An 18,114-nucleotide genomic window follows, 5' to 3' on the forward strand; every position below is an offset into this window, starting at 1 on the left:
GAAAGAAAGAAAGAAAGAAAGAAAGAAAGAAAGAAAGAAAGAAAGAACAAATCCATTTTAGTCTGAATGTTGTCCAGGAGGGCTCTTAGGGGATCAGCAACCACCACTGAAGAAGGTGGCTACTGGGGTGAGACTATGAGAGGCTATGGCTTATCCACAAGGTCCTTCTCTGGCACATAGGTCCTGAGGCCCCTGTGTATGCAGACCCCCGACCAATGTAGAGATGTGCTAATCCTGGTCACAGCTCCCTCTCCCCAGGCCTTGCTTTTTGCAGAGTGAGAACCCCAAGCCCACATGCTCACCTGAAGAGAACGCCTTTGATGACCTGCCAGGCGTTGGGGGCTGGCTGGGGTGGAGGGTTCTGAGGCTGGGTCTCGGCTGCTGGGTCCCTCCCAATGCTGCCATTGCTAGTCACCTACAGGAGAATAGAGAGGAGGGTAAAGGAGCTGATTAGGGTACCCTGAGTTTAGAAGCCGAGACTTTGTCACCGCACAGCCTGTGGAGCACCAACCCTGAATATAACTGCACTCTGCAACTGAGCAAACAAAGGCTCAGAGAGATTAAGATACTTGTCTGGGTTACTCAGGAGCAAGACACCAAAGACAAAGAATCAGGTGGGGATAACGTGGAAAGAAAAGAAATCATCTCTCACCAGGCAGAGCGGCACATGCCTATAATCTAAGTACTTCAGAGGTAAGACTAGGAGGAGCCAGAGTTCAAAGTCTGTCTTAAAACACAAGACAACATAGGCCATCTCAAAACACAAGATCTCTCTCAGAAGCAGAGACACTCTGACAGCCAGGAAGAAGAGAGTCCAGGGCAGGGTCATTTGGAAGCCTCTTTCTTTGGACACTGCTGGCTCCACTCCTATGTTAGTCTCTCCCACTGGCTGTCCCATCTTGTCAACCTTCAAAAGGTAGGACCTGAGGGCTATAAAGATAGCTCAGTAGCTCAGAGCACAGGCCATTCTTTTTGAAGACTGAGGTCCAGTTCCCAGCACACACGTGGTGGCTCACAAACATCTGTAACTCCAGTTGCAGGGGATCTAATATTCTTTTCTGACCTCCATAGGCACTGGGCACGCATATAGTTCACGTATGTACATGCAGGCAAAGCCCTCATATGCATAACATAAATAATCTTTTAAAAAAGGGGGGGAGGTCTCACACCACCACGGACACAGCAGAGAACCAGCACCTAATCCACACTTGGAAAGTCAGCACTTACAGTGCTCCCTGCCCCTGAGCCACCCATACCCACTGTCCTCAGGCTCCACTGCCCAGCCCTCTCCCCCAGGTCCCTGAACCCCAATCCTGCCCATCTTTCCTTATCACCTCACAGCAGGAAACAGAACAGCTATGGAGCAGGGCAGGTGTCACTTGTTACCTCTCACCCCCATTCAGCAAGAGAGCCTCCTTGTTATGTCCCAAAGTGCAGGACAACAGCAGCGAGGTGACAGGGAGGGGATGACAATTGGGTTGAGTAGATCTCAGCTGTAGTTCTCCCAATAGTTCTTGCCTGAGACACCTTAGCATGTCATAGGCATGTCACCCCTTCTGTCCTGAGAACAGACTTGTGAAAACACTAGTACAGGGTGAACAGAAATGCTCTCCTCCGTGGGCTCCCAGGACTGTTCTGCATACCTACTGTGTGACAAGCATGCCTACTGTGCACCAGACCCTGAACTAGGTAGTAACCATTAAGCCCAGGAGCTTGGTGGCCCAGGTTGCAGAGTCAAGGGAAACACACCAGCAGCACAGCAAATAGTAAAGCCGCCATGGACAGGGCAGACACCTAAAGCCTAGCACTTGGAAGGAAGACGTGAGAGAAATAAAGGACAAAACAAAACTACTGTCTAGGGCTGGTGAGATGACTCAGTGGTTAAGAGCACTGACTGCTCTTCCAGAGGTCCTGAGTTCAATTCCCAGCAACCACATGGTGGCTCACAACCATCTGTAATGGGATCTGATGCCCCCTTATGGGATGTCTGAAGATAGCAACTGTGCATTCAGTCATAAAATAAATAAAATAAGTCTTAAAAAAAAAAAACCTACTGTCTATTTACCTACCTACCTATCAACTATTTACCTATCTAGTCCTCTATCACCTACCTATCAACCATCAACCTATCATCTATCTGCCTGATTTTGTTTGGTTACTTTTTGTTTTTACAAGACAGGGTCTCTCTGTGTAGCCTTGGCTATCCTGGAACTCAGGCTGTAGAACAGAACAGGCTGGCCTCAAACTCAAGAGATCTACCTGCCTCTCCCTCCCAAGTGCTAAGACTAAAGGTGTGCACCACCACTCTATCTGGGTTTTTTTGTTTTTAATTGATTTTGTTTGTTTGTTTGTTTGTTTGTTTGTTTTTGTCTTTTCAGGACAAGGTTTCTCTGTGTAATAGCCAGTAAAAGTCTAGCTGTCCTGGACTTGCTCTGTAGACCACGCTGGCCTCAAACTCACAGAGATCTACCTGTCTCTAGCTGGGACGTGCCACTATGCCTGGCCTTGTCTGTTTGTTTTAAGGTAAACATACAGGCAGTATTCCAGTGACTCCCCAGCCATTCGTATGGCATACTCAATTCAATGTTCTTTCTAAAATAAGATAAACAGAAATACGTTTTGGAGAAATACACAGATGGTGACAGCCACCAAGACAAAAGTAGGAACCCACAAAGACTGGACTGACATCACAGTGACTCTCTCAGGCCAAACAGTCACATGGGTAACCCAGGGAAAGGTGTTTTAGTGGTGGGGAAAGGATGAGGGCCAGCAGACATGTCCAGCTCTAAGGTCCTCACTCTGAGGATGCTGAGGTTGGTCAGGTTTCTAGCAAGTCTGGATAGATTCAGAGTCAGGAAGAGAGGTGGGGGCCAGGCCAGGATTTAAAGTCACATCTGGCTGCTATTAAGATCTCATCTCCTCAGAGGCAGGCGGATTTCTGAGTTCGAGAGTTCGAGGCTAGCCTGGTCTACAGAGTGAGTACCAGGACAGCCACAGCTACACAGAGAAACCCTGTCTCGAAAAACCAAAAAAAAAAAAAAAACCTCATCTCCTACAGTGATGGACAATCCAGCTGAGAAAACATCCACAGACAAGCAGACCAAACCCATAAGGTATGCCACTCAAAGTGCTGCTGGGATGTGGGATAACAGGGGCCAGCTCTGAGCTACTGCCTGCCTAGATTTCACCATGGGGGTGGGGTGGGGGCATGACTCAGTACTCCCAGAATTCAGGATACACCAGACCCTGGGTCCTATCCCCAGTACTGGGAGGACAAGGAAGAATCCTGAGTCAAGAGACAGGAAAACTCACGTAATAGCTCAAGACTATCTGTAATCCCAGTTTCGGGGATCCGATACCCTCTTTCAGCCTCCACATGTACCAGGTATGCATGTGACACATATACTCACATGTGGGCAAACACTCATACACAAGAAATGAAGTACATACAAGCATTTCTCTTTTCCTTCTTAATGTTTTTTATTTTATGGGGAGGTGGGGACATATACCACAGCGTGTGTGTGGAGGTCAGAGGACAATTTGTGAGAGTTGGCTCTGTACTTTTGCCATGTGAGTTCCAGGGATGAAATTCAGGTTGACAGGCTTGGCAGTGCGCACCTTTGCCCACTGCTCCATCTCATCGGTCCCTAAGCCATTTCCATGTGTGAATGGACAAGAACAAGTGCCCTTTTAAAAATATGATGCGTGTGGGTGTTGTGCCTACATGTATGTCTGCATCGTGTACACATCCAGACCCTGAAGAGGCCAGAGGAGACATGGGATCCCATGGAACTGGAGTCACAGAGGTTATGAACCACCACATGGGTGCTGGGAATCAAAACTTGGTCCTCTGGAAGAGCAGTCAATGCTCCTAAGTGCTGAGCCTTCCAAAGATTTTATCTATCTATCTATCTATCTATCCATCCATCCATCCATCCATCCATCTATTGCTAAATGCTTTGTTTTTTGAGTTAGGGTCTATGTAGCCTTGGCTATCCTGGAACCCAGGCTGGTCTCCAACTCAAAGATCCTCCTGCCTCTGTCCACCAAGCACTAGGATTAAAGGTGTGTACCACCATTGTCCAGAATATCTTTTGACTTGTGTGCAGGCACATGGTATATACATGTGAATGCAGGTGCCCCTGGATGCCAGAAGAGGATGCTGAGCCCGAGTTGGAGCTACAGACAGTGACTTGAGAGTTGTCCAATGTGGGTGGTGGGGACTGAACTATGGTGTCCTGCAAGAGCAGTCCAGTCTCTTAGTGTCTGAGCCAGCTCTCTAGGCCCTGAAAAAAAAAAATGTTTAGCTGATGTGATGGTCCACTCCTGCAATCCAAGCATCCAGGAGGCAGGAGGCAGACTCCGAAGACCTCTGTGGGTTTGAAGTCAACCTGGACTGCATGTAGAATTCCGGGTCAGTTAAGGCTCCATATAGACTTTGTCTCAAAGAAGTAAACATGTAAATACTTACTTATTATCATTGTATATATGTATGGTGTGTATGTGGGCTCCATCGTGTATGTGAAGTTCGGAGACATAAAGTTCTCCTTCAACCTTTATAGGCTCCAGGGATCAAACGCGGGCTGCCAGGCTTCCCTGGCCACCGTTTTATCTACTCATCTATGTCAACAGCCTTCCCAGCCCCAGTGCTCTCAACTGCACACCTGTAATGCCAACTCGGGAAGGAAGGCTGCAGGACTGCCTGCCTTAAGTCTAAGGCCATCCTAGCTGACATATGAGGTCCTCTTCCTACAACACAGTAAAGCTTGTTGACGGCTTATGCCTTTAATGCTGTACTTGGGAGGCAGAGGCAGCTGGATCTCTGTGAGTTCAAGGCTAGACTTGTCTACATAGTTCCAGAACACTGAGAGCTGGAGAGATGGTTAAGCAGTTATATGTACTTGCTGCTCTTGCAGAGGACCAGTTTGGTTCTCAGTAACACACAATGGCTTACTAACATCTATAATCCATTCCAAGAGATCTGACCTTTTGCAGGCACCAGGCAAACATGTGGTGCACATATATACATGTAGGCAAAATACTCATACACATAAATCAACCTAAAAATTAAAAAAAAAAAAGACAAAACCAAATTGCTTCTGCCCTGCATTTACAGACCTTTTACTGTCACGCCCTTCTAACCAATATAACCTGGCTGCGACTTCACAGCATTTCCAATCCATGAGGCATGGGAAGGCCTCATGCAGGTTACATGGAAACAGTCTTTTACAAGAGGGACTTGTGCATCTGAGATATTGAAACTGAAGGAAGGGAACCTTGGAACCAGCCCCTAGAGACAAATTTACTGATACCAAACTGACAGACTCACTGCAGAGTGTATCACTACACCCTGCACTGACATTCGACAAATGTAAAGGTATCTAAGCTAAACCTCGACAGAGAGGTTACCCTCCTGGGGCTCCCAGCCTTCAGAGTCAAAGCCCACTCCTCACCAAAGCCTGGTACACCGTGCCTCCCTGCTCCTCTGGCCATATGCTTAGCCCATCTGATGCTCTTCCTCACACCGGGCATCTTCTACCTCAGGGCCTCTGCACAGTCGAGTTCCATTACATCCATGGCCTTTCCTTTACAGGGTTGTGATTCCTCCTGTCCCTCCTTCAGATCTTTAATAGAGTGCTACCTTCTCTGGGATGCCTTCCCCAAGACCCTGTTTGAATGGCGGCTCTCCCACACACCCACTGCTCACTCCCCACACACGCCGGTTATACATCTAAGTCCTGCCATCTGCGGCCAGGTATATTTTTGTTACTGTGTCCCCATCTCTTACTGAAGATACGTGAGGTCCAAGAAAGGAGAGCCCGTTCTACCCACGGCCTGTATCAGCTGAGGGAATGGCTGGCACAGCCGGCCTGAAGAGGAACAGGGACACAGGCAAGAGAAGGGCCTGCTACGCCAGCAGAGACGGTGAAGGCAGTAGGGAAGGACGCACAGCTCCTGCTTGCTCTTGCCTCTGTCTGCTCGAGCTCAGACCCTCCTCCAGGAACAACTACCAGTCTGGTTAACAGTTGTGGCCACTTACAGGACCATGTCCTCAAGGACTGCTCAGACCCACCATGACCACCTCAGACTCTCATCTCAGCACGGCCTCTAGTTCAACAGCCACTCACCGCTGTGGAGGTGTGTCAGTGTAGAGCACCTGTCACTGATGGACTGGGGCTGGAGCTCAGTGCGTGCTTGATAGGCATGCAGGAATCTGGGGAATTCACTGCCTCTACCATAAAACAAAACAAACTTCCTCCAACTTACCATCTCCCCTGCCCAGGCCTGACCTGAGGGGGACTAGAGATATAGTACTGACTAAAAGTCCAGTGGAAGAGACAGTCACAACACACAGTGGACAGGCCTGGCCATCAGAACCCATGGAGAACCCAAAGGGCACAGCTCACCCAGTCTGAGAGGATTTCTTTCTTAGGGAAAGGACACCTGAGATCTGAGGACTAAGGATCATCCAGGGAGAGGGGCAAGTCATGTCAGAAAGCTGAGGCAAAAGAACTCTGAATCTGAGGCTGGGCTGGGTTCCATGGTGAGACTCTTGTCTTCCATCAAACAAAACCACAAACTGCCCAACCTCCCAAGATCCTGCACATGCCTTGTGTCTACAGCTGCCGCCGGCTGCCACCGCTGGGGTGAGCTCCTTAGTGGCTGTTCCTGAGGAACAGCCTGTGTGAGAGAGCAGGCAAGAAGACCCAAGAGAGCAGACCAAGGAAGGAGACTGGAAGCACTCTAGGAAGTGAGGTTCACAGTAGATGACATTCTCCCAGTCAGCTGGTTCTCCAGTACAGGTGATCCTGCCTCCATCACCCCTGCCCCCACCCCAACAACATTGAGAAACTTCTAGACATTTTTGATTGTCAAACCAGGAAAGGATACACATGCTACCGACATAGTCTGCAAATACCAGTGCTAAGCATCCTAAGGTGCTCAGGGCAGCCCTACATTGAAGAATTTGCCAACTCAAAATGTCAATAACCAAGGATGTTTTTAAACTGGACAATGGTAGCTCACACCTTTATTCCCAACACTTGGGAGGCGAAAGCAGGTGGATCTCTGAGTTCCAGGCCAGTCTGGGCTACAGAGTGAGTTCCAGAGCTACAAAAACAAACAAGTCTGGATATAATGGCCACACTTTTAATTCCAGCACTTGGGAGACAGAGGCAGGCAGAACTCTGAGTTCTAGACCAGCCAGGGCTACAAAAACTTGAGATGGCTACAAAGACAGTCTCAATAAATAAATAAATAAATAAATAATAAAGGAAAAAAGAGAAAAGAAAGAGAGAAAAGCAAAAGAAAGAAGAACAAAGAAAGCCTAGTCTGGTCTGAAGAAACCAGTTCATGCCAGATCTTGATCTGCTTTAAAAAAAGAAAAAAAGAGGAAAAAAAGAAAAAGGAGAAAAAAGTGCACTTTATCCTGAAGGCCAAAGGATGACCATTAAACCTTGTCAAGCATGAGCTGGGATTAGAAGCATATGACTGTCATCCCAGCATTTGGAAGGCTGAAGCAGAAGGTCACCACCAGCCCTAGCTTCATAGGAAGACCCTGACAAAAGTCACAAACAACAGATTTAGGGCAGAGATGGGAACCAGAGAGGCTCCACATGTGACTGGAAGCTCCATGTTCTCTTATGTCACTGACAATCATCAACAGAAACTTAAAGAAGCCACTCCCAAGGATCAGACAGAGGCTAGGAAGTCCCTGCTAGAGCCAGCTAGTGTATTCACCCCAGCAGGGACAAACCAACAATTTCCTGAGCTGCTTACACCCTAGATCTGGTTGGAAATGTCAGAAAGACTCAGTCCAGGAAAGCTGGGTTCTACCTCATCACTTTACCCCCGTACCTTCCCTCAAGTGAGTGTATCTGGCTCCCCCCTCCCGCCCTTTGAGATCCTACAACCCTCATCCCCCCTCATCTCGACTTCTGTCACTTCCCTAGTCTGTTTACACTACAGTCTCCTCTCTCACTCCCCTGACTTCAGAGACATGGCTGGAGACATCTTTACAGCCATAAGGCTGACCCCCTCACTCAACTCCTCCATTAACCTGAGGAAATAAAGACCCAAAGATAGAAACTTGTCCAAGGTCACATCCAGCCAGCTTAATGCACCCCTCCCAACCGGTACTCCTCACCCCTGAGCTGCCTCCTACATGTCAGTGACATCCCAGTGGGTGGGTCGACAGCACCTTCCAGTCACTCCATCAATCTCAGCAGAAGCCTGCACGGTGCCTGAGCGAACTGGTATGCTCTGAGGTCTCAGTTTAGTCTGAGTAGTAATGGGTTAGAAGGCAAACGTGGCTGGTCCAATTTCTCTATTTGATCAGCTTAGGCTAAAAGCGCCCATCTCGGTCAGGACCACCCACAGTCAGCTTTTTTTCATAGAACGGATGCCAAAGCTAACCTGGGTGACCTTCTCCAAGCGCCTCCGTCTTGTTGTCCCTCGGATCACTGTCTGTGAAATGGGTCGGACGACCTCCGCAGCCCATGCCCTTTATCCACCACAATTACCGTATTTGCCCTGAGCTTGAAAACTCCCAATTAACCAACCACTGCCCGCTACCTCAGACACTGCGGAGTGGACCCGGAACACCAGACCTCTCTCGCAACAGTGTTGGAGCCTGGAACTACACAGTCGAGGACCGAGGACGCTTGGCTTTACAAGTCTGCGCCCCTCCGCGCCACCCTCTCCTCAGCTCGAGCAAGGAGTCCGCTGGACGCCCGGCGCGAGCCTGCAGGGGATCTGGCGCGCAACAGGGCCGGGTTCCCGCCACTGTCCGGCCTCCTGGGCGGCCGGGCGCCGCCAGGGCCCAATATTCAAGGTCCCTCTGGGGCATGGAGCCCCCGGTGCACCCGATTCCTCCAAAAAAGACAAGACACTCCCTGCAGGAGTGCCCACCGCTGGGGAAGAGCCCCCTCAGGCACCTCTCGGCCTCCGTACCTGACCAGAGCTGCCTCCCCCGGCCGCCACCACGGCGCTGCCGGCCCCGTCCGCCTCCTGCGCCGCCGCCATCTTCCTGCTCCGGGTCCCCGCCCCCGCCGCCAGCCCCGCCCCGTCCCTGACGGCGTCAGCGCGATCGCGCGAGATTTCACACTTAGCCCGCCCCACCAGGCTTCCGTACCCGAATGGAGCGCTTCAAGCCACGCCCTTTTGAAGGACCGACTCGGCCACCGTACTCGACTTCCGCTCCTTTTCATCTCCGGATATTGGTGTTGGTCTAGCGGAGAGTGACTTCTCCGAGTGCTTGAACTTTCTGGTCTAAAATGCTCTTTCATGGGTTCTACTTTTTACACTCGGCCAAGTTGGACGATTTTTTTTTTGATTGTATGGGTCTTCCAAGCAATTCTACTACAGTTCAGATCGCCGTTTCTTCGCGGGGTTTACACAGTCGATAGTTTTGGAGCTTTTCCGGCCACCGTAGCGATTCGTAAGAACTCGCTAGAGCCACGCCCCTCTTGAAGAAAAAACCCCTCTCTGACTGCGGTTGTCCGACCTACGGGTTGGTCACTACTTTGTTCTTTTCATTTCTAATGCGATTTCCTTGTTTTAAGCTTTCATCATCAACCCCCAGATGAATTGTAGTTCATCTTTAGTCCGTATCTGCTTTCTTACGGACACCGCACCTGGAAATGGGACCCTAGTCACTTTTTTAAGATTCGTTTATTTATTCTATGTATATGAGCACTGTATCTTTATGTCAGAGGAGGGCATCAGATCGCCTTATAGATGGTTGTGAGCCACCGTGTGGTTGCCGTGAAGTAAACTCGGGACCTTGGAAGAGCAGATAATGCTCTTAACCGCGGAGCCATCTCTCCAGCCCGGACCCTTGCCGGTTTTAGGCAGCTTAGTTTAGCACTCTTCCAGTAGGGGTCGATGCTTTCCTGCAAACCTCGAATTTTTAAGCACAAAGACAGGATCTCATTCTGTAGCCCAGGCCGGCCTCAACTCCTAATCCTCCTGCCTCAGCCTCTGGAATACTGGGGATAAAACACAACAGACATGATCTTAATAACCCTATTTCCTCTTTTTGTTTGTTCGTTTTGATGGGTAAAGGGAAAGGTCTTGAAACCCTGGCTGTGGCAGGCATAGAATTTGCCGCATCTTCCGGCCTCATCCTCCAGAATGCTAGCTGGGATTACAGTTTATGTCCCAGCACATTAAACAAGTGAGAGAGCACATCTTTTGGGTTCAGACTCCATTTTAGAGAACCCAACCTAAGGTTGAACTCAAGTAAACTAACAGGCTAGTACCTAGCACCAGTTTCTAGGCTACACCTTAACAAGAGCCTGAAGAGCGATTGCATTGGATTCGGCTCCTTGGTGTTTTTGGGGGGTTCATGAACGTTTCATGGCACAACACAAGAACACCATGATTTTACATTAGATACAAAGTTAGTGAATAATATCACTTACAAAAATCTCTCAAATTCTGTAGCAGCTACGAAATGAAAGATTGTTAGATCACAATCGAGGACTGAGGGTGTTGGTGCTCGATTTTAGTCCCAGCACTGGGAAGGCAAAAGCCAGTGAGTCTAAATTCAAGGCCAGCCTGAGCTACATAGCTACCCTCTATTTCCATATGCAATTGTAAGCTGCCCAACGGGAAGGCTGGGAACTGAACATTAGTCCTCTGGAAACAAAGCCCCTTAATTGCTGACAGTGTCTATATCCCCACTAAAACACTCTTTTAAAAGAAATTAGGCCGGGCAGTGGTGGCACATGCCTTTAATCCCAGCACTTGGGAGGCAGAGGCAGATGGATTTCTGAGTTCAAGGCCAGCCTGGTCTACAGAGTGAGTTCCAGGACAGCCAGGGCTACACAGAGAAACCCTGTCTTGAAAAACAAAAAACAAACAAAAAAAAAAGAAAAGAAAGAAAAATTAGATTTGGGGCTGGAGAGATGGCTCAGTGGTTAAGAGAACTGGCTGCTCTTCCCGAGGTCCTAAGTTTAATTCCCAGCAACTACATGGTGACTCACAACCATCTGGAATGGGACACACACCTCTTCTGGTGTGTCTGAAGACAATGATGGTATACTCATATACACATAATAACTAAATAAATCCGTTAAAAAATTTATATTCGCCGGGCGGTGGTAGTGCACGCCTTTAATCTCAGCACTTGGGAGGCAGAGGCAGGCGGATTTCTGAGTTTGAGGCCAGCCTGGTTTACAGAGTGAGTTCCAGGACAGCCAGAACTACACAGAGAAACCCTGTCTCGAAAAACCAAAAAAAAAAAAAAATTATATTCATTATTTTATGTCTTCATGTATGGATGTGCACCAGGTATGTGCTGAGTCAGGGCCAGACGAGGGCACCAGGTTCCTGGAATTGGAGTTACAGACTATTGTAAGTGGCCCTGTAGATCCTGGAAATGGAACCCAGGTAACAGCTAAGCCATCTCAGCAGCCCCAACTAAAAAAAATCTTTAACATAAGGGCCTGGAAAGATGTCTCAGCGGTTAAGAGCACTGGCTGCTCTTCCAGAGGACACGGGTCCCTGACGCCCTCACACAGACACACATACAAGCAAAACAGCAATGCTCATAAATAAGGATAAATAAATTAGCAGGGCGGTGGCGCACGCCTTTAATCCCAGCACTTATGAGGCAGAGGCAGGGAGGTCTCTGAGTTCGAGGCCAGCCTGGTCTACATAGTTCCTGATGAAGTCTGTATTAGTTACTTTCACATGGCTATGACAGAACACCATGACCAATAGCAAGTTTTGGAAGAAAGAGTTTATTTTATCCTATAGCTCCAAAGAGAGAGTACATCGTGGTGGGGGTTGGGGAGGGCATCACAGCGAGCTCCAGGGATGCTGGATGGAGCAAGAGACCGAGAGTTCATCTTCAAATGAATGTATAAAGCACACACACACAGAGAGAAGGGGGGGATGGGGAGGAGGAGAGAGAGGGGGAGAGGGAGGGAGGGAGGGAGAGAGAGAGAAGTCAGGAGGCTTTTAACTCTCAAAGCCCACTTCGAATGACAATTTCCTCCAGTAAGGCCTGACCTTCTAAGTGTTCCCAAACAGTACCACCAACTAAAGACCAGGAGTCCACACCTCTGAGGCTATGGGGACATTCCCATTCAAACCATTGCACTGTAGGAGAACATGAATCCTCTGCAGGCAGTTTTTACTTCCTCATTGAGTTCTCATGTTTCCTGGCTCTGAACAGGAAGAGCAAACCAGACCCCCAGACAGAGGCCTTTTCTTCTTCCCATTTTTCTTCATGCACCCCTTTCATTTTCTCATCTTCCTATTCTGCCTCAGTTTCCCCCAGGTTCATACCAGGTCATGCCAGCAGAGCTTCTACCTCTGTAGGAGGGCCTGGGCTTCCAAGCCAGATAGGTATGATGGGGTACCCCTGTAAAGATCAGAAGTTCAAGGCCACCATCAAGTTCTAGGTCAGCCTGAGTTACATTCTACCCAGTCTAGAAGAATAGGAGAAGAAATAAATGAAGATATCTCTGAGCTGGGTGGCAGCACACATCTTTAATCCCAGCACTCGGGAAGCAGAGGCGGGCAGGTCTCTGAGTTTGACGCCAGCCTGGTCTACACAGTGAATTCCAGGAAAGCCACAACTAGAGAAACCCTGTCTTAAAAGAAGGAGGAGGAAGAGGAGGAAGAGGAGGAAGAAGAGGAGAAAGGTTGCACTTGTGGCTAACAAGGTGGCTCAGTCACTCATGGCCAAGCCTTGTGAACTCACTAGGGATCTGAGTTCAGTCCCTGGGACTCCCATGATGGAAGGAGAGATCGAGCTTCCATAAATTGACCTCTGATATCCACAAGTATGTCTTGTTATACACATAATCACACACATACTGCCAGGAGCCAAACCTAGGAAATTACCTGCTGTTCTAGAAAGCCTAGTCAGTACAAGGTTAAAAAAAGGACATTCACCGGTCTCAGGAACTTAAAGAACGTCTGGCATTTCCTGGGAGCTGGTTACAACAATGGGATGGTCTAGGGCAATAAGCATTCAATAGTGGGATAGCCCTAAGCAATGACCCTCGCCCAAACTTCCCATTTTGCTGTGTCTCTATAACCTGCACCCGAAATTAAAGTTTCAGAGCTTGATCAGAACCCCAGACTTGCTCTCCTTTCTTGTGTCTCGTGTCCCTTCATTCTTTCGCCCCCTTCCCTAGGGTCTCGCCGCATCCCGGGGGGGGGGGGGGGGCCCGGCAACATACAATAAACAAAAACATAACCTGAATTTAAAATAAGCATGTCAGTGGTGGCACAAGCCTTTAATCCAAGCACTGAGGGAGCAGAGGCAGGTGAATCTTTGTTAGTTCAAAGTCAGCCTTATCTACAAAGTGAGTTTCATGATAGCCAGGACTGTTAACACCAAGAAACCATGTCTTGAAAAGATGAACAAAGAAGATTGATCTGGATCTGACTCTTGACAGGCTAACAGATATTATTATTATTATTATTTATTTTGGTTTTTCGAGACAGGGTTTCTCTGTGTAGCCCTGGCTGTCCTGGAACTCACTCTGTAGACCAGGCTGGCCTCGAACTCAGAAATCCACCTGCCTCTGCCTCCCAAGTGCTGGGATTAAAGGTGTGCGCCACCACCACCCAGCCCCAGATATTATTTCATAAGTAGCATCTCTTTCATCTTCAGCGTCTTCCCTCCTCCTAAGAATTCTATTACTTGCCCCATACTCACATCCAACATGATTGCTGCAAAGACCCAGTAAGCTCAAAAGTGTAAAGATAAAGCAGCTGGGAGTTCAACCCCTGGCACCCAGGTGGCGAGAGGACAGAAGCAACTCTTGAAAGATGCCCTCTGACCTCCACAGATGTGTCATGCCCAACCCCAACACAATAAAATGTAAAAAGTAAGCGTCTATCCTTTATATATCCATTTTGTGGTCGTACCTCTTCCTCCAGGAAGCCCTCCAGGCTCTCTAGTCTCCTCACTTGCCCCACTCATGCCCACCGAGTGCCAATATCCCACTGTTGAGTGTGTCTACCCGCGTTTCCCAGGCCAGCCTTAGGACCACTGTGGCCCCTGATGTGTACCCAGCTCTGACTTTGGAATCATCATTACTGAATCAAAGAACCAAGCTCTCTGAGTACAGAAGCTAACTTACCTGAGGATCAACACAATGGCAATAAGGAACCGTTAAAAATATGCAGATGGGGGCTCATGAGATGGCTCAGTGGTTAAGAGATGGCTCAGTGCTCTTCCAGAGGACCAGGGTTCAATTCCCAGCAACCACATGGTGGCTCACAACCATCTGTAATGGGATCCAATGCCCTCTTCTGGTGTGCCTGAAGACAGGGACAGTGTACTCATATTAAATAGATAGATAGATAAATAAATAAATAAATAAATACATCTTTAAAAAAATTAAGGTAGAAATTTGGATTGGAGTATACAGAGGGACTAGAAGTGTAGAGGAGGGAGTGATTGTCTAACACACATGGTGCCTGGGATGTGATATCCAGCATTGCATAAAACCAGGATTTTGGACAACTTTCATACCAGAACTCGAGAGGCAGAGGGAGGCAGATCAGACTCTGGGTTCAAGGCTAGCCTGGTCTACAGAGAGTGAGTCCTGGGACAGCCAGTGTTGTTCCACACAGAATCCTTGTCTCAAAAAAACAAAACAAAAAACAAACCAAACCAAACATCGACAAAACAAAACAAGAACAGCCAGGCTATTGTTGCTGAAACAAGTCCTCACTATGTACTGGAAGCTGGCCAGGCACCATCACAAGCTGAGACTACAGGTCTGTCTGTGCCTTCACTCAGTGCCAGTTCATAATATTAAGTGGGTCACAGAACAGACTCACTCTGCCCACCGGTAGGGGGCACCCGACACCATCAAGAACTGTGTTTTCAGTCTCTAACGGAGAAGTGGGATGGCACTTTCATCTTCTGAATCTTAGGAGACAGGACTCAAGGTACAGAGTCTTAAGTCTGAGAGAGGAGAAATCCAGGGCTCAGAGCAGTCCGTCTTAGGCAGAATCTGGGCACCTGGACTCTGGGGTCCTAAACGGAAGCGGTGAGGATCTGAGAAAAAAAAAAGCATTTGGGGGGCGGCACTGGGATTGGCTGGGAGCTGAATTTGCCTGGGCAGTGGTTCCCTTTGGCTTGAGTCTGTGGGAAACACCGGACAGAGGAGGGATTGTTCCCCGTGCGTCTCCCCCTCCCAGGCACCCCTAGAGCTTGGCAGCCTCAGTTCTTCCCAGGCCCTAGGTTCTTGGGAGTCTTCCCACCGCCCCTCCTTCCCAGTCCCTGTTTTCTACTGGGCTCACAGCTGCCCAGCCTCAGGACCTGGGAAAATTGCCCCAGGAGTTGGTTATTGCCAAACGGATTAGGACGAATCCAGGCCATGGGTCCTCGGCGGGACCAACAGCGCCCCCTATAGGGCACAGGAGCGAGGCGCACAGTCTTGTCAGTCCTCACGATGAGACCGGAGAACTTGGGCGAGCTGCCCTTAAGACCCCCATCTTGGATAAACAAAAAAGAACAGCCAAATGAAACATACAGCAAAGCTCTAATCATCAAAAGGGTACTATTGTCTTTTTTTTTTTTTTTTTTGGCATGGCGTCTTTCTGTTCTGCCCCACCTATTCTGGAATTGGCTCTGTAGACCAATCAGACTTCTAACTCACTGAGATCTGCTCACCTTTCCCTCCCAGGTAATGGGATTATAAACACGTGCCAGCATACACAACACCGCTGGCTCTTTGTCAGAGGCTACGTGAAAGCACGGCTGCCTTTTTCTCTGCTATGTCCTGTCCCCCTACCTAGCAAGATTTTTGGTAAAATGCATAGGAAGTTAATATGTTGGAATTGTCCAAGAGCCCAGGTTTCAGTGTGTGTCCTCCTGGGCCCCTGGCAACTCTGGCATCAAATTCTTAGTGCTTTATCAGTGCCTTTCAAGCCTCAACAGGCCTTTCCTCTGTGCCAGGTGTCTGTTTGGAGAATTCGTTCCCCGGCTTTTTCTGGTTTGGGCTGAGGACACTCACATGGGCAAACCAAAGGCCCCAGCCCTGAGTTATTATTGTGTCTATGTGCTGGTGTGTGTGCTCACATGTGTCATACACCGCATAAAAGTGGAGGCCAGAGGACAGCTTTGTGGAGTAGGTCTCCCCTTCTGTCTTTATGTGGGTCCTGGGGACAGATCACCTGTAGTCATTGAGCCACCTTACCATCCTGGTTTTGTTTGTCTGTTTAATTTTGTTTGGTTTTGAGACAGGGTCTCATGTAGCCCAGGCTGGTTCTGAACTCACAACTCAGTTGTGAATCACCTTGAACTCCTGATTTCCCTGCCCCTATCTGCCCCAGGACTTTGGAAGTACTGTATTCCAGCAGCCACATCTGGGTATTTTGCAGTCAAATGCTCTACCACTGAGCTATACCCCCAACATCTGGGTATTTTGGAAAGGTTAAAAATTGTTTATTGAGCAGGTAGTGGTGGCCCAGGACTTTAATCCTGTCGTGCACTTCTCCCGACCCGAGGGAACAAAACACACAACACTCAGGCTCCTTCTCAAAGCGGTTTACTCAGGCTTCTTCTTCAGCTTAGCAGAAGTGACCCCGTTCCCTTCCTGCCGAGGCTTATAACCCTGCAGAGACCAATCAGTGTGTACCACGTCTCATCTCTCCACAGGCCCGCGTCAGATCACGGGAGATCTCCTCACTCAGGGTGCAGCCTCACTTGCCAAATAAGGGCTTGTTTAGTCCATGGCTCTCGGGCAGCCGGTGCCATCTTAGGGCGAGGTCTTGAGCGCCCGACATAATCCCAGCACTTGGGAGGCAGAGGCAGGTGGATTTCTGAGTTCGAGGCCAGCCTGGTCTACAGAGTGAGTTCCAGGACAGCCAGGGCTACACAGAGAAACCCTGTCTCGAAAAACCAAAAAAAAAAAAAAATATATATATATATATGTATATGTATATGTATATGTATAATTCATAATTCTTAAATTGTGTGTGTGTTAGTTTTCTGTGTGTGTTGTTTTTATTTTGTTTAACGATAGATCTTACTTTGCCAACCAGGCTGGCCTCAAAAATCCTGCTGTGTAAAGAAAGAAAGAAAGAAGAAAAAAAGCAGAGTGGTGGTGGCTCACACCTTTAATCCCAGCAATCAGGAGGCAGAGGCAGGCAGAACTCTGAATTCTAGGCCAGCCTGATCTATACAGTGAGTTCCAGGACAGTCAAGCCTACATAGAGAGAGCCTATCTCAAACAAACAAACAAAAAAAAGTAATAAAGTAATTTTAAAAAGAAAACTAGGGCTGGAAAGATTAGCTCAATGGTTGAGAACACTAACTGCTCTTCTAGAGGTCCTGAGTTCAATTCCCAGCAACCATATGGTGACTCACAACCATCTGTAATGGGTTCCAATGCCAGTGATGTGTCTGAAGACAGCTACAGTGTACATGTATAAATAAAATAAATAAATCTGGGCTGGTGAGATGGCTCAGTGGTTAAGAGCACTGACTGCTCTTCCAGAGGTCATGAGTTCAAATCCCAGCAGCCACATGGTGGCTCACAACCATCCACAATGAGATCTGATGCCCTCTTACAGGCTGTTTGAAGACAGCTACAGTGTACGTACATGAAAAAAAAACCTTTTAAATAAATAAATAAATAAATAAATAAATAAATAAAGGCGTGGTGGCGCACGCCTTTAATCCCAGCACTTGGGAGGCAGAAGCAGGAAGATTTCTGAGTTTGAGGCCAGTCTGGTCTATCTACAGAGTGAGTTCCAGGACAGCCAAGGCTACACAGAGAAACCCTGTCTCAACCCCACCCACCCCTATAAATAAATAAATATTTTTAGAAAAAGAAAAGAAAAAGAAAGAAAACTAAAACTCACTCTGTATCCCAAGCTGGACGTAGAATTGCTACGATCCTTGCCTCTGGCCTCAGGTGCTAGGATTCCATGTGCGAACCCGAATGCCTGGCTAGCACTCAACATTCACTCCAATGGACCAGGTTTTGAGGGAAAGCCACAGACATCTGGGTAGTCACCAAAGGTCCGGAACACAGGACGCTAACCACCTTGTCATAAAACCACACTGATCAAATGTGGACTAGATTCCAAAGACCCTCCATCTTGGCTCTGGGAACCTCAGAAAAGAAG

General features: G+C 48.3%; 1 protein-coding gene across 1 annotated transcript in view; it reads right to left on the bottom strand.

Annotated features, from left to right (window-relative positions):
• The window catches only part of Clptm1 (CLPTM1 regulator of GABA type A receptor forward trafficking), a 31,980-nt gene extending 22,946 nt beyond the window's left edge, over positions 1 to 9,034 (bottom strand). Inside the window, exons 1-2 of the mRNA XM_028778711.1 lie at positions 8,953 to 9,034; positions 303 to 415 (exon numbers count right to left, since the gene is read on the bottom strand). Coding sequence (XP_028634544.1) covers positions 303 to 415; positions 8,953 to 9,024 — 185 coding nt within the window. The 5' untranslated portion in view covers positions 9,025 to 9,034. The remainder of the gene's footprint in view (positions 1 to 302; positions 416 to 8,952) is intronic.
• Positions 9,035 to 18,114: the final 9,080 nt, after the last annotated feature.

This window comes from Grammomys surdaster, unplaced genomic scaffold (genome assembly GCF_004785775.1).
Source record: "Grammomys surdaster isolate TR1022 unplaced genomic scaffold, NIH_TR_1.0 339, whole genome shotgun sequence".
NCBI classification, from domain to species: domain Eukaryota; kingdom Metazoa; phylum Chordata; class Mammalia; order Rodentia; family Muridae; genus Grammomys; species Grammomys surdaster.